Consider the following 25,815-nt stretch of genomic DNA (forward strand, 5'->3'; position numbering starts at 1 on the left):
CAACAATCGTACCATGGTCTAAATCACTGAGAAAAAAATTTCCCCATTCTGATGGTTGATGTGAATATTAACTGAAGCTCCTGACCTCTCTGCATGATTTTATACATAATACTGCTGCCACACAATTGGCTGATTAGATAATCGCATCATGAATAAGATGTACAGGTGTATCAAATAAAGTACCTAATAAATGGCCGGTGAGTGTATGATTGTGGTTTGATGGTCAGTGGACTATTTCTAAACATATTGTTGAGGATTTGGGTGAGTTCGCTCTGCCATCTGGTGGAGAGTATAAGCATGTCAGCCTTGTGATTCTAGCAATTGAAAATTCCAATAGATCTATAAAATAATGCTCTTTGGTTCTATCACATCTTTCAGAATGCAAAATGCACATTCATGCTACAGTTACAAATAGCTCTGTGTGAAAACAGAATCATTTTTACCCTAACATATCTAACTCCAAATATGGATCACAAAAATGCAGTTTATCTGTGTTTGCAACAATCATTGAGGAGATGTTGCCTAGAGTGATACTTTCTGCAGTTATGACAGTCTCTTCATTGATTTCAAAAGTTTTAATAACACTGCAACACTTATGATAGTACTCTTACCAGATTACAGACTAAAACATACAATGAATACCATGCAACTCATACTGTGATATGCATGAGTTTAAAACTAGCAGCTGAAAGTTAGACTGAATTCTGCCTAAGAATTTACGGTCTGTATCCTGTTGAGGTAACCTACCATTACTACAAGGAATCGCAGTACAGAAACACAAACATACATACAGAAAAACATGATATTGTAAAATATAAAATCAGCATTAGTTGAAATTATCAGTGATATCAAACACAGGTTATTTAACAACACATTGTGGGAGTTCTGTAAATCCAACATGTCTACAGATAAGTAAATGTCTGAACTGATTATGAATGTTATTTTTGGAAATGAGTGAATCAGCCACATCTCTTCTGTCTTCTTATCAACATGATAAACACATCAGGACGTCTTTGTCTGGCTTCCCCTCACGTGATTTGTGGATTTTAAAAATAAATCTGATTGGTGCTTTTAAATCCCCAGAAACACAGCTTTACTCAGCTTAATGGCCAAACAACTTCTAAACACACCTTCTATACATCCTTTCCAGTCTGTCCATGGGATAAAACAGAGCATAGTCAGTTTACTCTAAGTCTTATATTGTGAAGTCACCTCAGCTGTGTAAAGGCAGTTTATGATGATGGGCATCCTACCATTAACTCATGATTTCTCTAAGCAAAAGAGTAGGCCACAGGAGATGTGGCATCAGAGTTGTCATGGTACAGGCTCCTGTCTATGTTCCTCTTACTGATGCCTGTGTATTCTCCGATGAAAGAGCCATCCTCGTTAAACTCAATCTCTTCCCCCTCTCCATACTCCATGAGGCTGTCGTCACTGTTTGTTCTCCTCCCAATGTGCTCGGTCACAGCTTGACTGCGTCCTTGTCGACTTTCCTCCTCACTGGTGCAGAATACAAATTAATAACACACATGCAGGTATTGCTGCACAAACATACAGTGGGGTTCAAAAGTCTATTGCAATTCCAAATCTTATCTACCTAACCTGGAAATAAAGTTTAACTTTTCACTGAAATGATTATGCTGGTTATATCATTTGTAATGGAAAAAATGCATTAAATGAGATTAGATACTTTGGTGCATTGAAATGAGGTTGTGAAGGAAGTGAGGTGATATTATTCCAAACAAACCGTAAAGAGAAACTTACCGTCTAGAGTAGGGCAGGGTGGTCACTCGTGTTATCCTGCAGTAGATATTAAATTAATAAAGTTGCATTAATGTTCAGTTTTGTGTGGAGAAGCCAATAAACTTACTCAGTTTGCCTTAATGTTTAAGCCAAATATAGAAATATATCATAAAACATGTAACCTTCTACTGAAGTACAAATGTTGTATGTTCCTATGTTGAAGGAATATTCTGGGTTCAATACAAAATAAGTTTAATCGACAGCATTTGGCATAATGTTGATTACCACAAAAAAATATTTTGACTCAAATCAAATATTTTGAAAAATCACTCACAATGGATATTAATGGGGTCAATTTTGGAGGGTCTAAAAGCAGAAATGTGAAGCTTATAATTTCATAAAAGCACTTTAATCCTTCTGTTAAAACTCATGTATTATCTGAGCTGTAAAGCTGTTTATATTGTAATTTTGGGCGTTTTTAGGGTTTGTTGGCATTACATCATCATGACATTGGCTATAACTTAAACAGAAAAGGTTAGCAATTTCATCACACTAAAATCATGTAAACACACATATTGTTTATGTCTTGTGTCTATACTTCTAATACAGTGAGTAGTTTAATGTTTACGGATTGGCCCTATTAACTTACATTTACATTTATGCATTTGGCAGACGCTTTTATCCAAAGCGACTTACAGTGCACTTATTACAGGGACAATCCCCCCAGAGCAACCTGGAGTTAAGTGCCTTGCTCAAGGACACAATGGTGGTGGCTGTGGGGATCGAACCAGCGACTTTCTGATTACCATTAGACCACTACACCACCACCACAACTTCCATTGTGTGCCTCACTGTAACCCAGATTTGTACTTTTTTAAAGGAGGGCCAAGTCAAAATTATGCCAAATGCATAAATGTAAATGTAAATGTAAGTCAAAATTAATTTTGTGGTAATCAATATTATTCCACAAATGCTGGCGATTGAGCTCAACTTGCCTTGAACCCGGAAAATCCTTTAAGTCTCGTTTTAAATCAAATAAGAAAAAGTTTAACATTGTAATGTATGATATGCATCATACCTTTCAAGAGACCTTCAGTGGTCCAATTGCAAAAAGGGGGTAAAAGAGGAATGAAAAGAGTGAGAGATGTTTGATGAATAAAGGGATGAATTGTGAGAGGGACAAATATTGTGGCATACTGTACATACTCCTAATTAATTTATGCAATTATGATAATGTTATGATGTAAATTATTTGATCAATTACAGTTTTCATGTACTTTCAGTGCATCACCGAAAAAACTTTGCCTGTAGTAAATACAAGTCAACTTAAAATAATCAAATGAAAAAGGGATTTTGGCTCAATTGTCTTCTGTATTGTCAATTTACATAAGGCTGCTTATCAAACAAAGTTACCTGTAATCAAATGTTCCATTCTCCCTATCATCCATTGGTTCCAGTGTGAAATCGTTTTTGTTCCGCACTAAAACAAAAAAAGACAAGACACAAAACACAAAACAAGAATTATGCCATTTATGACATATTTTGCCATGTATCTTAGGTGCTTCTAATAATGCGGTCAGTCTAATTGATTGTTTTGTTGTTTTGTTAGGGTGATCTCTCTCACGTCAGATTACCTGGGTACTTTCCTCCTCGACTTCTCTTGATGAAAAAGACAATAAGCATGATGAGGACCAGAAGAGCAACTGCACACATCAAACCAATGAACCAACCCTGTGTCACAATGTCCACTTGCTCCCTTGTGTACTCTGTTTACACAAGAAAACAAGCAGATATCTTCAAGCGTTAGGAATCCTTTTTCAGAGAGTTTCTAGGTTGATCTTGTGAATGTTCTCTTACCCTCAGTTGTAAAATGGGGCGATTCCTCAGTAAATGCCTCCCCGACCCCAACCTGGGTCTGAGCAGCCAGTGAGAACTTGTATCGTGTGTATCGGTCAAAGCGACGGAGTGAGAAGTAGGTGATGTTTGGAGGAATGTTTTCCACCTGGATTCTGTCCCCCAAGGTGACGTTTACTACAGAGGGCAACTCGTCAGTGTCTAACTCACTGAAATTGTAAGTGCATTCAAGATTATGTGATGAGAATGTAAGACTCACGGGTCTGGTATTTAAGGATATATCCAGTCAGAATGCCATTTGGTTCTGCGGGTTCTTCCCAGTCCAGGTAGATGGTGTCATAGTGCCTGTGCATGATTCTGAAAGATCTGGGAATCGATGGCACTACAGTGAAAGGGAGATGCATTTGGTCAGGGCCATGTCTGTGTATGTAAGATATGTCAATGTCAGGCTGTTCAGTTTCATACCTCCTTCAGGTGTCTGAAACTCAATAGTGTAGCTAGGCGGACCTTCATAGCGGTTATTGGCCACAACAATATACATCCTGTAGTTACTATAAGGAACGAGACCAGTCAGGGTCCCAGACAGACGTGGTCCATTAGCTTTAAAACTTTTGGTCTTAATTCTCCTGCTCAGAGTGTGCCAGGGCAGACGACTGCTCTCTCTCCAGTAGTAAACCTGAGAAATCAGCAACAGCTTCATCACTGGCCCATATCATTGACTGTATGAACATTATTTAACTATTCAGGGAAGAAGCCACAAATCCTTCACATTTTAGTAATTAATTCTTACAAGTACAATAAGTGATAATTAGTCAAATAATTGTATAAATGCCCATATTTTCAAGTCTTACTTTGTACTCTTTTATTTCGCCCATGATGTCAGCACGTGCCACTGGTTCCCAATGAACTGTCAGCTTTGTGGTCTCAATGTCTGATACACTCAGCTCAGATGGGGCGGCAATAGGACCTGTTCAAGAAACCCAATTTGAGAGAAGCGTTGACTGCGAGTTCTTTCTTTAACATTTCTTTATGGAATAAGTTCTGAACTTAAGTGCTTACATAAGAGTTTTTTTGATGTTCTGATATACTACATGGTAAAAAGTAAGTGAACACTGGACAAACCCTTCTAATTAATGGGTTTGTCTATTGTAGCTACGCTCATTCCTAACAGGTGCATAAAACAAAACATAACAAAAATCTGTGTGCGTGTGTAGATTTCTGCAGATTTGTGACACAAATTTCAATACATCCCCTGCAAATGCCAGCAGCCATATTCCAAAATCTAGTGAAAAGCCCTCCCAGAAGAGTGGAAAGGGTTATAGCAGCAAAGTGGGGAATAACTCCCAATTTATGACCATGGATTTGACATTGAATTAATTTTAAGTACCTATGGGTGTGTTGTTGATTTGCCAACATATAAAATGTAATATATTTTGGTGAATTGAATCTTGTGTTTTTGTGATGTAACAAGCAGTGTTTTGACAGTTTCCAACCAATGTTTTGAATGTTGTGATGCAACTTACGGTCCTCTCCAGAGTAGCCAATGACGATAGGGGATTCTGGGCCAGATCCGAAGAAGTTGATGGCCTGAACTTTAATCTCATAGGGTGTGAAGGTGTCAGTGTCATAGATGTTGTAGCTACACCACCAGTATGTTGTGTAGTTCTTCCACTCCTCCCTTGAATCCCTTCGTCTCCACCAAACCATGTAGCCCAGTTTTGGGCCATTCCATTGTCTGTACTCTAGTGGCTATAGACAGAAAAAAAAACATCACAGTGAGGGACACAATATATAACCCAAGGCTATCTCATCTTTTTTGTTTTTACCAACTCTGAATATCATTTTTGTAATAACAAATTTGCTAATTATGAGAACAAAACTGTTTGTTTGTTTTTTTTAGCCAATTAAAAAGCATTATTTAAGAATTGTAGGATCGGCTATATGCATTGTAAAGTCTAGATTCGAAGCTTCACCTATTTTGTTTAGATAAGAGATTTATTAAAATCTTAGTGGACCGGTCATTTTTGATTGGGAACACAAAAGGTGTTACCACAAACATACACAACACAAGGGTTAGATCATCTATGATACCTAAAGTTTTTTTTTTTCTATAAAACTCCATGTAGCAAGTATTGAATATTTCTGCCATTAAACCACCAAAACGAAAACAAGAGGAATAAAACAATGAGTTTTCCCATTTCCTGTGCCAGTGGCAATCTCATCTTGTATACACTGTGAAGAGCATTGCATTTAAAATCATGCACACCATGTAAAACTTTCGTTTCTGAACGAAAAAATGAATTGCATATATCAATCATCTGTCCATCACCTCCCAACTGATTTCCATGTTATTTCTGAACACTCCACTCCCCAGTCCTTGGATGTTTCTTGGAATGGTATCAGGCACTACAGACATAAAACACACTTCTATAATATTATAATAATAACAGATGTATATTGTACACCCATCCAGCTAATATGAAGCAGTAGACCTAAGAACTGCTAACAGAAGCTCTTATTATCTGAAATGACCTACCAGCCCCACCAGTTTGGTAGTATGCAGATGGCCAGCTGGGTTTACTGGGACCTATACCATTTACAGCGATGACCCGGAACCGGTACTCTACAAATGGCGTCAGCTGTAAAACTACAGAATTTAGGTTGCCAGGATAACCAGTCAGGTTCTTCCAGCCACTCGGTATCAGCCAATAGTCAGCAAGGAGATCTTCGGTATACTGCACCAAGTATTCTAAAAGAGAATTCATACAATATCACATTCTTGTGAGGCTATATGGTTGTTTACAATATATATTTTGAATTGTGTGCACGCTAGGATGAATCTCTTTATTGTCTACCTTTAATAGGACTGTGATTGCTCAGTCCTGGTACCCAGGTGAGTCTAACACTCCTCTCTGATGGGTCAGACACCTCTAAATCAGTGGGGGGGTCTGGACGGTCTAAACACAAAAGTATACACCATATACTGTATATGCATTTCTGAAGTACCACAGTTTACATTCATACAATTGTGTGTGAGTGTATGTATGTAACAGAGAAAGAGAGAATATACGTGTAGGTACCCATTACAGTGAGTTTAGCTGAAGCAGTAACCTCCTCCAGTTCACTTTTAACTCTGCAGGTATATATGCCTTCATCTCTTCTGTACACATCAGCAATGCTCAGAGTATCTTCATCCTTTGTCATTCTACAGCACACACACAATAATAGTCAAAAATATTATCTTTTTACTTAGCAAATTGTTTCAAGATCCAATGGAAAAATGGCCAGAAACCGCTCAGTTGTATTTACCTCCTTCCCAAGATCAAGAACTTCTTGTCTTTTAGCCAAGTGACAGTAACCTTCAGAGTCGGATCAAATTTTATCTTACAATCAAATCGAGCCAGGCTGCCTTTTATGACTACAGCATTGTGCGGGGCACTGACAATTTTAGTGGGCTCTACAAAATAAACACAGGTTTAATAAATTAACAAGTATTTCAATTTACATAGCATTTCAAATTAAATAAAGACAACCACAAAATATATTTAGATTTCTTTTTTGTGAAATAAAATTGGAGAATAATAATATAGAAAAAAATATAAAAATGCAGTTTTTATTTAATTTAAACTTGATTGGTTAATTGATTCAGATTGTCTTATTTTATATAATAAACCAATTATACATACCATACATAGTTCTGACCTTCTTGGATGTTTAACATAGTAAAATTAAAAATCTTTATCTATTTTATTTACATAATTAAAATACAGTGGCAAGAAAAAGTATGTGAACCCCTTTGTCTCAAAATTTTGTTTGATCTTCATCGGTTACAATAATGAACAAACACAATCTGTTTTAACTAATAACACAAACATTATTTTATTCTTCTTGTACATATTGAATACATCATTCAAACATTCACAGTGAAGTATGTGAACCCTAGGCTAATGACGTCAACAAAAGTTAAACCTGACATCAAATTAATGAACCGAGATTGGAGGTGTGGGTTAAAGCTACTTTAAAAAAGTGACTTATAAAAAGCACTCAAACATTTTTAGTATGCTATTCACAAGAAGCATCTGCTGACGTGGACCATGCAATCTCAGAGGACCTACGATCAAGAACTGTTGCTTTGCATAAAGCTGAAAAGGGTTACAAAGTTATCTCAAAGACCTTAGATATTTATCTGTCCACAATTAGACAAATGGTCCATAAATGGAGACAGTTTAATACTGTGGCTACTCTCCCTAAAAGTGACTGTCCAGCCAATAGGCACAACGCTGAATGCTCAATGAGGTAAAAAGAATGCTAGAGTGACAGCTAAAGACTTGAAAACATCATTGGAACTGGTTAATATCTCTTTTCATGAGTCTACTGTACAGAAAACATTAAACAGGCATGGTGTCCATGGCAAGACACCACAAAGGAAGCCGCTGGGTTCCAAAAACATTGCTGTGCGCCTGAAGGTTGCCAAAGACCAGACATTTTTTTTTGGACTGATAAAACTAGGGTTGAATTGTTTGGGAAGAACATGCACCACTACATATGGTGTAAAAAGGGCCCTGCATACTAACATGAAAACATCATCCCAATTGCGGTGAAGGGAGCATCATGATTTGGGGCTGCTTTGGGGACTGGACCACTTGCCATCATCTAGGGAAAGTTAATTCCTAAATTTATCAAGATATTCAACAGGATGTCAGGGTGGCTCTGAGCCAGCTGAAGCTCAGTAGAAGTTGGGTGATGCAGCAGGACAATGACCCTAGACACGGAAGTAAATCCACTACAGAATGTCCACCAAAAAAGAAAATCCACTTTTTTCAAATGGCCCAGTTAACGCCCAGACCTTAACACAATAGAGATGCTGTGGACTGACCTCAAGAGAGCTGTTCACACCAGACATCCTAAGAATATGGCTAAACTGAAGCAGTTCTGTAAGGAAGAATGGTCCAAAATTCCTTCTGAACATTGTGCAGGTCTAATCTGCAGCTACCGGAAATGCTTGGGTGAGGTATTTGCTGCCAAATGAGGTTCAGTCAGTAATTAATGCAAGGTTTAACTTACTTTTCCACAGCATTGTGAATGTTTAATGGGATGTGTTCAATAAAGACATGAAAGATTATAACTGTTTGTGTCTTGTTAGATTAAGCACATTGTGTTTGTCTATACTTGGGATTTTGATGAAGATGAGATCATATTTTATGACTAATTAATGTAGAAAACCAGCAAATTCCAAAGGGTTCACATACTTTTTTACCACTGTAGATACTAAACTCAAAGTTATATCTGACAAGAGCCACATCTGTACCAGAGACTAACCTTTGACCTCCAGTTGAACCTCCTTCTCATCTCGTCCAATGACGTTGCTCGCAACGCACACATAGGTTCCCTGATCTTGTAGCTTTGTGTTTTTGATTTCCAATGTACCATTAAGATGAACACTGTAATGACCTAATTCTAACATACCCATTCCTCCTTTTGACCTTAAAAAGCACACATACACACAATATATTGAAAATATTTAAATATTCTTAACATGCTTTTAGCTATTTTTTTTGTTCTGTTTATACAGCACACCACCATATTCATCTTTTCTATTTGTAAACATCTGCAGTGCGAATCATACATTTCCATGCTAACTTGAGTTACAGACTTTTGTGTCTGTCATAGTCTTGTGATGTGTGACAAAAGTGAAAATTACTGACAAGTTTATATAAAGAACTGACTTAAATTCTGCAATAAATGACAAGACAAAAGCTCAATTACCACCGCAGGTCAGGCTTAGGAGAGCCAAAATATGGGCAGTCTAAAAGAGTATGATTGCCTTCTGTCGATTTAACAAGTTCATCTCTGGGTCCCAACAGTCGCGGTTTCATATCTACAGACAACAGTCAGGAACAACCACTGGTTAAAGTTAGCAGTACATGAATATTCAACTTTTTTATTTTTTTATTTTCTTTTATTTTTTTTATTCAGCCTCTTCTATCTCTTACCCATTACAGCCAAGAAAGCATTTGCCATGATATAGCCATACTGGTTTGAAGCATTGCACTGGAACACAGCAGCACTGTCTGGAACCACAGACTCAAATGTCAAAGTGTCTTCTGTAACCTGTCTGCCTGGACTCCTAGGGGCATCTGAAGTGAACAGAGAGATTGTGTATGTTAAAAAAGGCTTTCAATTGCAGGTGTTTGCGCATAAATCTGTTTTTTCTCTTACCCATGATAGGCTCTCCATTGACCAGCCATTGAATTTGGGGCCGAGGAATTCCATCAGCTCTACACACTATACTACCACTGTCATCTCGAGACAAAACCAGACTCTCAGGTTTCTCCACCCAGAATGGAACCGCTGCACCCAAGTTTCAGATTCAGAGAAATACAGATTAAATTGAAATTGTATTTTAAATTAGTTCTTGTCATTCTTAAAGGTGCACTCAGTCATTTTTCCCTCATTATAAATTCCTAAAGATAGGAATTGTAATTTTGCAATATTTGTAGGAAATCATGACCACTCAGATTAAAATGAAGACTTCAGTCATAGCAGTAGAAAAGCTGTTTTATTCTACATGGAGAGGGTCCATACACGCCATGTTAGAATCACATGACCAGCAGAATACTTCTCACTTAATCTCAGTGTCCGACCTGTTATTTGCCACTTTCACTCATTGATTAAAGTAATCATGGCTGACTGTGAAAACTACATTTCTACGATGGCATCTGAAACTGAAAACTATAGATTTTAAATGATGCTGCATCCAAGCCGCTAGATGTCAGTGTAGGTCCAAGACGACACAAAGACAAAAGTTACTGAGTGCACCTTTAAAGGGATAGTTCACCCCAAAATTTTAATTCTGCCATCCTTTACTTATCCTTATGTCATTTCAAACCTGTATTACTTTCTTCTATGAAACACAAAAGGTGAATTTATGAAGAATATTCTAAACTCTTTTCCATATCTTGAAAGTGAAAGTAGCTTTCAAGGCCAAACCAGGCCAAATTTCAGTCTGTTCCTCACACAAAGCTATTTATGGCTTCAAAAGACTTGGATTATAACGCATGAGTCGTATGGGCAACTTTTATTAAAGTTTTATGGTGCTTTTTGTCATTTTGGAGCTTGACAGCTACAGTCCCTATTCATTTTAATTTGATTGATGTTTTTATTGGTGTTCCATTGGAGACTGAATTTATTTATATATTGTGGATAGCCATGTCAGCAACAAGGCTATCCACATGGCGAGAACAGTTTAAATATCAAAAAACATACAAATTAAATAAGGAATTTTAGATTTATGTTAGACAGAAACTCTCAAATATTTTTAGGTGATACATTTTTAAAAATATCTGTTAAGCTTGTTTCTGAATAAAACCTTTGTCTAATAGTAATAAAACAGTGCAATCCAATAAAATGTGTTTAATAGTCAGTATAGTCTGACAGGGAAGACATGATGGAGGTTTTTCACCTTTTAATAAAAACCAATGTGTCAGTCTTGAATGACCTATTCAACACCTAGTATATACAATTTCATCATGTCTATTTTTAAAGATTTATTGGTTATACTAGGATTTACTTCATAAAGCTTTTACACTCATCCCATTCCATCTGGCACCTGTTAGAGATATAGGAATTTAGTAATGGTTTTAGGTCTGAGGGTGGAATCCTACATTCTGTGATTTCTAGAGTAAGGGCTTCCATGGGCGAGTGAAAGTCATATGGGTTTAGAACAACATGGAGGTGAGTAAATGAAAGAATGTACATTTTTGTAGAACTATTCTGTTAAGGAAAATCCATATCTCAATGAAATAAGTCAGTAGTGATAGATATTAACGATAACATTAAAGTAATAAAGTATTCTACATTTGACCCTGACAGTGATGACGTGGTCCATGCTGCCCATCCTGTTTGAAGCAGTGCAAATGTAGTCTCCTCCATCGTCCATGGAGATCTTCTTTATTCTGAGCGTTTTATTAAAGTTCTCCAACTTCTTTTCAGCCATGGACAACTCCTCCCAATTTTTGGTCCATTTGATGGAGGGAGTTGGACTACAACATAAAAGAGAGAATCTGTGTTGTTTTAAGTTGTCTTAAATGTTGCTGCTTAAAGAAGATGTCTTACAGACATTAAACGTTAAAGGAATAGTAAACCCGAATATTCTGTCATCATTTACATATCTCACCCTTACATTGTTCCAAACTCACTGTTTTTCTACTGTGGAACACAAAACGTGAATTGCCACTCTTTTCCATATAATGAAAGTAAAATTAAAAATGTACCTTTTGTGTTCCACGGGAAAGAAAGTCATTCAGGATTGCAAAGACATGACGGTGAGTAAAGGGTGACAGATTTTGTATTTTTATGTGAAATGTTTCCTTCATAGAATTCAACAGCAATAAGGACATTGCCTTTAAATAATGACAGAGATTATTTTTTTTTTTAGATACTCTGCACCATGCCTTCATGACAGATATTTAATAATAAGGCTTTAAAGACTCACACTCCAGCAACAAAACACTCCAAAACAAGTTCTTCCCCCAACATTGCGATCATTGTGCTGGCAGTTCCTTTAGGTTTCATAAACTTGGGTGCTGTATGGGCTGCCATGCGAGCTAAATAAACAAAAGTAACACACCTATAAATGAAGAACTCCACACTGAATGTAAGAGCACTCACAAACTGCCATACCAAGCCAAAGCATGATTAGCTAGTTAGTAGATCAGTAATGGCCTGCTGAGTATTTACTATATAGAGGCATAAGAAAGAGTCCTAACTCACCACTGCATTAGACTGTTAGATGGTTTTAATCATTGTTCATCCACAACTGAATATACACAACCATAGACATAGAGGGAGAAATATTAGATCAGCCTTTTTAGACCCAAAATTGTAATTCAAAGGCAAAATCAAACCCAGTGTAATTATACTTAAGTATACAATTGAGCACACAGACCTGTGAGCACCTGTAGGATTAGAGGTGGTTTCTGTTGGATGGTGTTCGTAAAGGAGAATCGGGCAACGCAGACGTAGTTTGTAAGAGCGTCCTCTGCTACGATACTGGAGAAGTACAGGTCTCCATTCTTAGCCATTGATACTCGACGATTCTGACGGATAGGTGCCATTGCTATGGAATAAAGAGAAACTTTTGGGTAGTTGACTTATGAAATACTTTGGAAAGTTGAAATGTCCTGCAGTGTGACATGCTATACTTCATCTAAAACTATTGTTTCCAATTCTAATATTGTGTATGCAGCTTTTATGGCCTAATATTAGTTGTAAGACAACAAGAAATATTTGTACTTTTTAAAATTCATACTTTAAAATTCATATATGACTGGTTAAAGGACTCAACTGGTTTTCAATTGGTTTTGCTTCAGGACCCAAATTTTACATTGGACTTCAAGTAGTGACCCAACACAGAAAAAATTGCCTGTATTTAATGCATCTTGGGTCACATTTTCTTTTATTTTATTTGTTCATGGTTTTTGAGTATAAGGGCATCAAGTGACATTATTATTGTTGTTGATTTCAACAACAAAAGATGCACAAGTCCCCACCCCTTTAAAAGATGATGGGCCTATTTATTTATAAGAGCCATTGTATTTATTATCAAGTTTATTTCCTAATATCAAACACAATTTAAGCAGAACATATTTTACACAGGAGGACAACTTTGTCCATAAATCTTTGGATGTCAGACTTCATATACTTGCCCTAATATTTACAGTCATTGCAATGCCATACAACCACAGCTATGGCCAGGGATGGTTCCTAATTACTGTGGTTAGGTTAATAGTCTTTCTTAAAAATAAATAAATATATAAATAAATAAATAAATTATAGTATTGGTTATGAAAAAACAGTAGCCTAAACACATTTAGAAACTTAAACTACAACTGGCATAGATGTAATGAAAATTAGGTCTAATAGATTCTAACTAATAGATGATTTCATATGAAACATACCATTTTTGTCAAAATACAGTTAATGTTACTACTGTAAATCGAGTAATGCTGGTGCCACAATCGAGTGAAAACCCTGCTTCAAGCGCACCTCACAAATGCGCATTTCAGATGAGAAGCATCAGTGATGTGCACAGAAGGGGGCAGCAGGGTCACAAGCCCTGTCCCTTTCGTTAACAAATCTAAAAGTGCCCTTTTGGTCATCCAGAAAAAAAGGAAGATTTTGTAATAATTTAATTAAAATAGTTAAATAAAACAAAATTAAAATCTCGTCATAATCTCACAATAACATAAATAATGTGTTATTATTATGCGATATATTAAGCGGAGTTGCCTTTAATAGGGCATGCAGATCGGGGGCGGATTATAATCACAAGTGATCCTCCCAATGACCAACTCTCTCTAAAGTGCAGAGCCCTTGATGTGGGTACTCTGAAGGAAACATGGCATGACTGTATGAATGTACCCTTTGCTAACAGTCTTGATGAAGGTTTAGGAAAAGATTCATTTTCTCACTTTAGATTTGAACGTGTGGTGTCCCCTCATGCAGCAGTGCCCTTCAAGGGAGCAATAAATGCTGTTCGGAATTCAACCGGAACATCGAAGTGCTCAGATGAGTAACAGGTCAGATAAAAGTCCACTCTATGTATTGTGTTGTAAGTTCATCAAAATAATAATATTGCTATCACATTTCCGACATTGCATGCTTGCCGTCATACAGATTGATTCATTATAATTGGAGGGGTCACATCACTTTCAGTGATAGAAGTTCAATCCGTCTATATCATCGTTCAATACAGTCATAAACTGAAGGAGCTGTCTGATTCAGCCAAAGTGAAAGCAGCAGAGATGACAGGATAAAGTGAGGGAGCAGAGATGTGAGAACAGTCCCGGCGCCATGGGCGGGCATTGGGGGCCTGGCCCGCCCTGTGAGTCACTAGTGCCCGCCCTGGACGATCCTGTCTCCCTTCATCAACTCTACGTCACGTCTCACATCTCATTTCATCGCAATCTCACAAAGCTCTTTTATTATTTAGCATGCAGAATTCAGCACTGAACAAAAACTCCAACGTTTTGAGCGGTGAGTGGATTTTATCTGAAATGCATCTGATTGGCCATTGCGTTTTAGAAATCAACACATATGTCTGTGATTGGCTACATTGCACAACGCTGCAAAACACGTTATAAATAGAACATCTACTTATGCTTGTGACTGTAAATCGTTATTTTGTTTAGATGTTCTTATTGCTTTTGTGCAATAGATGAATAACAATGTATTTGTTTTTGGATGTTTTATTTAGATAGGGAGTCCCACGAATCATTTTATTCTCCCGCAACCCATTACCGCCCGCGACCGCACTCGACCATCAAATCTAGTCGTAAATGTTAGTAGTCCCGCGGGAGTCGACCAACCACCAGTCCTTGCTTGTTTGCACTTTTATTTATATTTTTTTATCAATAGGCTACTGTAACTTTCGTTACAAGTTGGTAAGTTGTCGTTTTGTATATACATGATGAATAAACTCCTGAATAAAAATAAAAATGTGTTTGGTCTGATTTAAAAAATTATATTTTTAAATGGATTTGATTGGTTTGTCGATAGTGAGCACGGGAATGTTTGTTTGTGTCCTAAGCATAGTAGCGCTTAATAACGATAGCTGTTTTTTTTTTTTAAACAACTATGCTGAGCTATTTCGTGTGACAGTTACCATGGATAAAAGGCGTTTCTTTAATCAAAGACCACCAAAGTTGGCAGAAGAGAGCAGCGAGGTAAGGGGAGAAGACCCAGGGTGTAGCAGTTCACAAGAGGTCGATCCAACTCCCAACACTGCAGAGGCTACCCATTCCAGCGATACTAGTTGGTCTAACGTTACTTGCCAAAGCCATAGCCTCAAGCAAGGGACGTCACGGCCACAGGTGGGTAAGGGATAAGCGGCTGCGGTGTTAAGAGTGTCATTGAGTCATTTTTTTCAAACAGCTGATTCATCAAGAATAAAGTAGTCGTTCATGAATGGGTCATTGAATCTTTGACTCAACCGATTCGTTTAAAACACTGAATCATTTAGTAATGAAAACACGGTTGACTGTGAGATGCGTTCTGTTTCTGCTGGGATCGTTGTTTTAAAATAGAACAAAAAGTCAATATTGCATCTAAAATGTAAGTGACTTAATATGAATTACTTGTTTATTGAACTGTCGAAATCAGTGTTACATTTTCAGTCGTGATGGTATTCAGCACTTGGTTGTATGGTGTTGCTTCATGTTATAAATATAACTTACACATTTTGAATTTTTTACCGCAGTATGCTAACTGAGTTTCTTTGTGTGAGCTGCAGTTAGGCCTATTTGTTTCATCGAGAGGCTGCGCGAGCCTAAACAGCACAAATCTTTAGCGTCAGTTATGAATTTGAATAGCGTCAGTACATTATGTAACAGGCTACTATCGATCATTATCATTGTATCATACATATTCAATTCATAATCGGTCATATAATTTAATGTTATTATGCAATTAGGGAATTAGGTTTATCTCAGTTGTGCCCCCCTGAAAAAAATATAATGCCCGTCCGTGAATTTGTGTCTGGCGCCGGGTCTGTGAGAGAAAGTGAAGAGTGATGAGATAAGAAAAACATTAGAGCCCTAATAAAAAAAAAGACATGTGCCGTTACCAAGGTAACCATGGTCCATAATGATTATACATATTTCATGATACCGTCATGGTACTCCAAGGTACTTAAAATATACCATAGTTTTACTATGACACATGTCACAAACATGGGATTATCACAGACCATGTGTGAAAAAATATATAATAAAACCTTGTAATACCATGCTATCTGTGAGAAATATAACAGAATAGGCTATTACATGTTATATAATACAAAAAATGTGTAAATAATAAAAAAAATCCTTAAATACTCAAAAAAGCAAAACTAATTGCTAAGTATATACAATTACTACTAAAAAAAAGTAGTATTTTATCCTTTTTTTATCCTTTTACCCCTGTCTGTGCTAAGGTCTGTGCACACCACTGAGAAGCATATTTATTGTGTATAAAGTGCGGATCAATTATTAGGAATTAATATCATTTACTTTGCACTGGTGTCCTGAAATGACACTTGGGTGGCTGCCGAAAAATGTTCAATGGAGAAAGAACCCTGGCATTGTTCTTTCCCTGCTGTCCATGGCCCTATCGTACCGAACTGTGACCCAATTTTGAGTCGCGACCCACCAGCTGAGAAACACTGACCAAAGATATCCACTTTCTCTTTTACATTCATTTAAATCAACATCTTTTTGTTGAAAAAAGCCCATGGGCATGTATTGTGTCATAATATTCTTAACGATGAAGAATGGTACAACAGATACTAAGTTCTTCTTACTTCTTGCATACTTCTTCACAATGACAGTGGTAACTGTATAGCACAAACTTTGGCAAATGAATGTGTTATATATCATAATGATTGAATGATATACTCACTGCTGTTTAGCCAGTATGTGTCAGGTTTGGGAGGGCCTACAGGAGGGTTACATGGAAGAATGAGTGGAAGTCCAACCACCACCGAGACTGGTTCCAGATATTCTTTCAGCCATGTACGGGCCTCTGAGTCATACAAAGACATGACAATGACAAGTTGACACATCAATGGACTAATTGGGATTAATCAATCAATCAATCAATTAATCAATCAATGTTAATTTATATAGCATTTAAAAACAACCGAGGTTGAACAAAGTGCTGCACAATATATAAAAAGACAAACATTTTAATTGTATTAATTGTTGTACAAGCAAGTGCATTGTAAAGGCTTACTAGAGACACGTAGGTGGATGTGACTAGACAAAGCCGAGCCAAACTCGTTAGTCGCTGTGCACTGGTACACGCCCTCGTAGTCATCAGGGCGACCCCAGAAGAAAATCTCCAATGTGCCAGAACGCCTCCTCATGCTGACCTGAGGATCTCGCGCTACATTTAGGTAAACTCCATTACGCGTCCATGTGAAGCTTCATACAAAACCGAGGTGAGTGTGAGGGAACATAGTTGTGCACAATTATCCAAAGTCATGAAATGCCCATTATCTGTGACATACTTGTGATACATTTTATGTGTCCCTTAAAATCAGTCAATATATTAGCACTGTCAACAGATCGTAGAATAAAAAGCATGAGGAGGCATAAGCCAGTCTATTTGGAAAAAAGATCTATTTGGCACAATTCCAGACCTTCAAGTTCTACAAGGCAGCCGATGAAACAATTTAAAGGTATGTGTGATGTGTTCTTTTGTTGCTCTTAATCTGCACAATTAAATGTTTTTTTTTTCCAGTGCAATCTTGTGAAAATCAGACAAGAGTCCCTTTCCATAGTCCAGTTTCTTGATAAAAGCATGCATCAATCCCTCACTGCCTGCTTCTAACAATGGCTGCAATTTCTGAAAATTTCTGTTTATCAGAAATCAGGTGTTGGTTACTCACACTGGAGGTGGATTCCCTGTTGCCTCACACTCCACTACAATGGGGTCAACTGGATCTACAATGTAGTATTGAACACTCTCTTTAATGATCATTGGAGGCTGTCTGACTGTGGGGACATAAAAGTGTTAAATTTTATCAAATTAAATGACAACATATACATAATAGATCGATACAGAATAGCAACATTGCCTCACCATCAGGTGGTATTTCCATTGCTGAAATCCATGTTTGCTGTAGAATAATTAGTATAGCAGGAATCCTCCAACATTTCAGAGCTCTCATCTCTGCTGTGGACATAATCTGCCTTATCATGCTATGACAACAGAGAAAATGTTAACACCAATTCTAAAACAGCAATAATGTATTCAGTACTAACCCAATGCTTTTCTTGAAACATCTTGTTTGAATGTATACTGTTTTATACCCCACAACATTTGTAAATTCACAATCAATTGCTGTTGTTTTGTTTTTGTGTTTTGTTTTTGTGTTTTCTTGGGGTTAATGGTGGACTATACTGACAGTGACTCACTCAGTTTATCAAGGCAAAAGATCTGGAAATTAACATACAATACTTAATTTCTAATAAAATTGAGGAATTAATTTACTAAATAAGGTATAGGTACTATCCAATAAATGCCCAATCAGAAGATTTATCAGTACTATATATGATAAATGTATCTTTTGCAACACATCGGTTGAAGTCAGAAGTTTACATACACCTTAGCCAAATACATTTAAACAGTTTTTCACAATTCCTAACATTTAAATGTAGAAAACATTCACTGTCTTCAGTCAGTTAGGATCACTACTTTATTTTATGAATGTGAAATGTCAGAATAATAGTAGAGAGAATTATTTATTTCAGCTTTTATTTCTTTCATCACATTACCAGTGGGTTTACCAAGTTTACATACACTTTGTTAGTATTTGGTAGCATTGCCTTTAAATTGTTTAACTTGTGTCAAACATTTTGGGTAACCTTCCATAAGCTTCTCCCAAAAAGTTGCTGGAATTGTGGCCCATTCCTCCAGACAGAACTGGTGTAACTGTGAGGTTTGTAGGCCTCCTTGCTCGCACACGCTTTTTCAGTTCTGCCCACAAATGTTCTATCATATTGAGGTCAGGGCTTTGAGATGGCCACTCCAATACCTTGACTTTGTTGTTCTTAAGCCATTTGCGACCAAGCTTTAACTTCCTGTCAGATGACTTGAGATGTTGCTTCAATATATCCAAATAATTTTCCTTCCTCATGATGTCATCTATTTTGTGAAGTGAACCAGTCCCTCCTTTTGATTTCCCCATTATGTCAAGAAAAGAGGCTGAGAGAAGCTGAGGGTACATTTGACAATGATGTACTAAATACGGAAAAGTTTTGTGTACAGATGACAACGTTGTCAAAATGACCCCCGTTCACACGGATCCGCGAAAATGACTAAAAACGCTGAATTATGCATGTCAGGCCAGTAGTTGGCAAAGTCACTTTGTAAAGAAACACTACGTGCCTGCGCACATAAGCATTCTTCCACAGAGCACTGAATACAAACAATAAAGTTGGCAAAAGCATAGAGCAATTTTGTCTGGACGGATGATGCGGTTGCATTATTACTACAAGTGGCCTTGGACTATAAAGCACATCACCTTTTTAAGGACTCCAACTGGTGATCTCATGTTGGTCTGTTCGCACTGGAGGTAAGAACAAAGTTCTCAGTGTTCATGCCTATAGACAGATGAATTTCTGTCCTGTAAATCTGAACAGACAATAAAGTCAAACAAACAAACAATACAGGTGCGCATGACATCATTGTTTTTGTATGTTTACAAGGAGACGGCATCGTTTTCAAAAACGTGCAATTTGAAACACATTTTCGCATATCGTCCAAACTGTTCAAAAGACGAAGCCATCTCCACCACCCTCCATCTGGCCCTCACCCACCTAGATAAAAAGGACTTGTACATTCAAATGCTGTTCATAGACTTCAACTCGGCATTCAACACAATCATTCCTCAGCACCTGATTGGAAAGCTGAACCTGCTGGGCCTGGACACCTCCCTCTGCAACTGGATCCTGGACTTCCTGACTGGGAGACCTCAGTCAGTCCGGATCGGGAACAGCATCTCCACCACCACCACACTGAGCACTGGAGCCCCCCAGGGCTGTGTGCTCAGTCCACTGCTGTTCACCCTGCTGACTCAAGACGAACCACATCATCAAATTCGCCAATGACATGACCGTGGTGGGTCTCATCAGCAAGAACGATGAGTCAGCATACAGAGAGGAGGTGCGGCAGCTAACGGACTGGTGTAGAGCCAACATCCTGTCTCTAAATGTGGACAAAACAAAAGAGATGGTTGTTGACTTTAGGAGAGCACAGAGTGACCGTTCTCCGCTGAACATCGACGGCTGGTCCCTCAACACCAGCTCTATTACCAAGAAAGTCCAGCAGAGTCTCTACTTTCTTCAAAGGCTGAGAAAAGCACATCTCCCACCCCCCATCCTCACTACATTCTATAGAGGGACTATTGAGAGCATCCTGAGCAGCTGCATCACTGCTTGGTTTGGGACTTGCACCATTTCGGACCCCAAATCCCTGCAGAGGATAGTGAGGACAGCTGAGAAGATCATAGGGGTCTCTCTTTCCTCCATGAAAGACATTTACAAAAAACACTGTATCCGCAAAGCAACCAGCATTGTGGATGACCCCACACACCCCTCACACAAACTCTTCACCCTCTTGCCACCTTGTAAGAGGTACCGAAGCATTCGGGCCCTCACGGCCAGACTGTGTAACAGCTTCTTCCCCCAAGCCATCAGACTCCTCAATACTCAGAGACTGGACTGACACACACACACACACACACACACACACACACACCTGTACACCATCCAACTTTTGCACATGTCCAGAGTTGCACTTTAATTCATTGTCACTTATACCTGCCTGCTACCTCAATAACTGCTATGTACATAGAACACTATTTCATAGGATGTTATATTTACATTTGGCATTGTTAGAAAGTGTCATCTTTTTGCACTACTCATTAAAAATGTGTACTGGTCGGCGATGCACTGTCTCTCACTGTGCCTATTGTCCTGTTCCTTTTAGTAATTTATTGTACTGTCCCATACTTTTTTACATTGTGGTTCATGTGTCCTATGTTGTTTTTATGTAGGACCATGGTCCTGGAGGAACTTTGTCTCAATTCACTGTGTACTGTACTAACTGTATGGCTGAACGACAATAAAAACCAATTGACTTGACTTGAAAAATAGCCCCAAAACAACATTACCGTGTAAACGAACAGCCAAAACGCATAAAAAGATTTGCGTTTTTAGTTGAAAACGTTGTCGTGTTAACGGCCCATGAGTTTGAAGGTAGGCCTTAAAATACATCTACAGGTACACCTCCATTTGACGCCAATTAGTATCAGAAGCTAACTGGCTAATTGCCTAAAGGCTTGACATTATTTTCTGGAATTTTCCAAGCTGCTTAAAGGAACAGTTAACCTGTAAACTTGTAACCCACTGGAATTGTGAAATAGTCAATTAAAAGTGAAAAAACCTGTTGTAAAAATGACTTATGTCATGCACAAAGTAGATGTCCTAAATTACTTGCCAAAACTATAGTGCTAATATGAAATATGTGGAATGGTAAAAATAATTTGTTTAAATGACTTCAAAGTGTATGTAAACTTCTAATTTAAACAGTTGAACATTTATTCAGTTTCTTTTTGGATTGACTTCAAAATAGACATGGCATTTTCAAAACTACATTTAGAACCATGTGATATATTAATGTTTAGAAAACCCATATATTTCAGAAAACAAGAAATACGTCCTTAATCTAATTATTAAAAGAAGTTTCATATTTACAAAGCAAGTCAATCAAAAAAAAAAAAATGTTTATAATATATTTTGCCACACCAATCTTAAGATTTGTATTGAATCCCTTTCAAATATAACAACACGAACTCCTAGACTTACGAAAACTGTGAAACTTAAAAAAAAAATTCAAATGTATGTAATTTATTTTACCTTCATTTTATTGTATTTATTATAACAGGGATTTTTTTTCCATTTGGTTTATTGCACACATATTTCTTTCTCTTTTTTTATATTTTCGGAACTGCTGTATTGTGTTTGTTTAAATATAATACACACTGGCAATGTACACACTGCAGCGTGACGGAGACGTTGTCAGTTCTCCTTTTAGTCAGTTCGGACATTTACGGGCATACCAACAGCATTCTACAGCCGAATTAACTCCAGAAAAATTCAGGTACTGACAATCGCATTTTCATAAATTCCACGTGTGTACAGAACCGAACTGAACAACTCTTTGTTAATGACGCGTTCAATAACTTGTGTGAGATCGGTGTCTTCTTGCAAACAAAGGCATGTTTCTTCACTCATTCATATTGTGTCTTTCCGCTGCTTCTCTCATCAGCCATGCTGTCTCTTACTTGTCCGTTATACAGTCCAGAGTGACGCATAAACAAAATACGATGATTATGTCGGCGGCAGCTAACAGAACATAGCCGGATGATAATATGTGTCGGGAGTATAATCTCTTTGCTTAGAAATAACGAACACAAAACTTGTGGCATTTATGTTTCTTGTTCACATTCAATATTTAAGTCCTTTTTACTATAAATCTCCACTTTAAAGGGAAAATGGAGATTTATAGTAAAAAATAATATTGAAATATTGATCTGTTTCTAATCCAAAGTGATTGCATCGCTTCAGAAGATTCCACTAGAGTTGTACGGATTACTTATATGCTGCCTTTAAGTGCTTTGTGGAGCTTCAAAGTTCAGGTCACCATTTACTTGCATTGTATGGACCTTCAGAGCTGAAATATTCTTCTAAAAATTGTAATTTGTGTTCAGCTGAAGTACGAAAGTCATACACATCTGGGATGGCATGAGGGTTAGTAAATGATGAGAGAATTGTCATTTTTTGGTGAACTATCCCTTTAACGTTTGCATCAGTGCATCTAATTGCAATGTGGATGAGCAAATTATCAAAAACAAACCAAAATATACACAAAGTATTGTTTTCATGACTTGGATAAGAATTTCCCAAAAGGCATTTGTTGCCAGAACATTAATTAACTAATACCTTTTACGAAATTAGAATTTTCAATGCCTTTACATTAATAATTCCAAAATTAATCAAATTAAAAATGCTACAAAATATGAGTCTGCATAAAATAGCCTAATTTACAAACAGTATTTCACTGCACAAGCTTTAACTATATTAAAATGATCATTTCAAATTATTTCCTAATTTGAAGGGGAAAGAATTATGTAAAGCTATGTAAATTTGATAAAATGCTGGTGAAAGACTGCAACTTACACATTCAGTCTAAAAACACCTCCAGTTATTTAGCAACACATCTGTACTCAAACCTAGTCTGACCTACCAGCTATACTGACATATCCAGGATTCACAAACCTTATTTATCTGTGCCAGCAGGTAATTTCACAATGCTAAAAGAAAATCTAAATTTCACCCATACCATAAAAAATGGTAGCCTACCAGAAATAGTATCAAAATCAAATATTGTTCATTATATTACACAAAATTGCATGAAGTAGTACATTTTGAGACGATTACCTTTTACATCTGGGCTGCAGATTATTTCCTCAATATGGTAATTAAGATGCCAAAATTTCAGCATATTTTAAAAGTAGAACTTCCAAAGGTTATGAATATCTAAACAAATGTTTCCTGTAATGTATATATCTCCAACTAACATCACTTTTCATTGTCTTCAACCATTTGCCCACTCTCCCCATTGACCATGAATGATGCTCCACCCCTTCATCTCTCCTCATCACATTCTTCTCTCTCTCTCTCTATCTCTTTCCACCTCGCAGCATACTTGTAATCACATCCTTCAACATCTCTCCAGCTAACACTAACACTGAGGTCTTAATACAACAAAGTACAGCAGAGATGAGTTGGGTGAGAGTGAAAAATGCTTTATAATACAAACAGTGACTCAATCAATAAATAAGAATTCATTGTATTTTGTATTATTAGATTTGTATCTATTGTTATTTGTTATATTTCTATTAGCAAAGATTTTATTAGCCTGTACTTAGCGCAAAGATATTTAGCATTCTTTTTGATTATGACATCAATGTGTGGGCCTCATTGTTTGGTCCTGAAAAATGAAGCTAACTCAATGAAAGAAATGTTTGTTTCTCTGTGAAAATTTAAATGCAGTCATGCGACTCGTGACTGCACCTAAATGAGACTGAAATGGTTTTTAGATTACGAGATTTCGATTTGAGTGATTTTCAGTGATTCAGGCGTCCACCCCTTCAGTAGACTTACATTTTATTTTACTGTGGAAAAATGTCAAATGCATTCATGTGAGTTATAATGGTCCAGTAAAGAAACAGATCAGGTAGTCAAAATGGTCTATGACACAATGTCACAGAGGGCAGAGCTTGTCTCAGGAGAGTGGATGGGGGTGGAAAAGGATCTCAATCACTGAGACACATTCCCAACCCACACCAGCACTCAGGCATCCAGGGACACATAATGTATTTTACTCTGCATATACCCTCCACACATTAGCTAATAAGATATTGAGTGTCATGAGAGAACAAAAAAGTTCTTGAGTCATATCACTAAGTGAACAGAGACACGAGTATGATCTAATTCTGGTCATGTTCTCTCGACCTTCAGAATCCTAAGCAGTGCATCTGACACCACCAGCGTTGCAGTGCCATGCACCAAACTGTACAGCGCAGGGCACAGGCCTGAATGAACTGCTTCCTCCAGAGACAGGACAATGAAACCTCTGTCCACATGGACATAGGCTGCTAGTTCTGTTCTTACAGAATATCTCTGAGGGTTTTATCAATTCAACATTAAAGTGGCACTGCATCTTGACTGAGAGAACAGCTGGTTAACTTTTCATAAGACTTAAATCTTATTTGATTCTGAATGCAAACATATTTGTATAATTTCAGAGCACACACTTAGATGATGGATTCTGGCAAAATAAACAGAACAATTTTGTTTTCAAATGTAATGTTTTAGATGACTATGTTTTTGACTATTTGTGAGCAGGTCAGCAGTTGTCTTAGCACATTGCTAACACAACATAAGATCAAAACAAAGAAAAACAATTGTAGTTAGTTTATCAGGCATATTATTTACAGATGTTATGTTAATTAGTAATAGCATACATTTTAACAAGGCCTTAAATGGTAGAAGCTAATGTGTCTGTATTGTTGACATTGTCTTCTGTTCACCTTTAGTTCACACTAAGCAGCTGAGCTGACTCACAACTCTCCTGAAGTCAGAGAGGATGATGGAATTATAATGAAACATACTGTACAATGTTTACCGCTCTGATTTTATATCCAGTCATGGTGAAATTAATATTGCTTTGGGAGATGCAACAGGGAAACCTCTTTTTAACAAACTCAAACAGTAAAGCCTGTCAGATTTATAGTGCCGTTTACTATATGTAGCATTAGTAAGACTCTACTAATAACATAAATACAGTATGTGTAATATATTGTATATTTTCTCCATATATAGGCATATTTCTTTACATATTTCCTAAATGAAGAGAATGCTCTTACCTGAGTTGATAATTCAATAACCTCAGTCAAATGGAACACTCTGTGCTGTGGATGTCCATGTTTTGTCTTCTAAGCCACGTCAAACTGTCGAAATTCTTATTACAACAGAAAAGGAGCCCAGTTTGTGGCACTGAAATAAAATTATTTGGATCCCAGAGAGAGAATTTAGTTCAATTGTTCTA

At 37.2% G+C, this 25,815-nt stretch overlaps 1 protein-coding gene across 1 annotated transcript; it reads right to left on the bottom strand.

Annotated features, from left to right (window-relative positions):
- Positions 1 to 617: 617 nt before the first annotated feature.
- On the bottom strand, positions 618 to 25,815 carry LOC127618701 (neurofascin-like). The gene is made up of 27 exons (XM_052091302.1): positions 25,634 to 25,815; positions 18,220 to 18,338; positions 18,026 to 18,131; positions 17,368 to 17,558; positions 17,035 to 17,157; positions 12,545 to 12,715; positions 12,092 to 12,203; positions 11,455 to 11,639; positions 9,817 to 9,948; positions 9,591 to 9,734; positions 9,364 to 9,475; positions 8,917 to 9,080; positions 6,907 to 7,054; positions 6,678 to 6,802; positions 6,453 to 6,554; positions 6,134 to 6,346; positions 5,927 to 6,003; positions 5,121 to 5,346; positions 4,449 to 4,564; positions 4,063 to 4,273; positions 3,857 to 3,979; positions 3,601 to 3,774; positions 3,378 to 3,509; positions 3,157 to 3,223; positions 2,822 to 2,833; positions 1,765 to 1,800; positions 618 to 1,500 (listed from the first exon to the last, which is right to left on the bottom strand). The coding sequence occupies exons 2-27, from the start codon at positions 18,335 to 18,337 to the stop codon at positions 1,272 to 1,274; spliced, it is 3,549 nt and encodes a 1,182-aa protein (XP_051947262.1). The 5' UTR covers position 18,338; positions 25,634 to 25,815; the 3' UTR covers positions 618 to 1,271.

This window comes from Xyrauchen texanus, chromosome 25 (genome assembly GCF_025860055.1).
Source record: "Xyrauchen texanus isolate HMW12.3.18 chromosome 25, RBS_HiC_50CHRs, whole genome shotgun sequence".
Classification (NCBI taxonomy): domain Eukaryota; kingdom Metazoa; phylum Chordata; class Actinopteri; order Cypriniformes; family Catostomidae; genus Xyrauchen; species Xyrauchen texanus.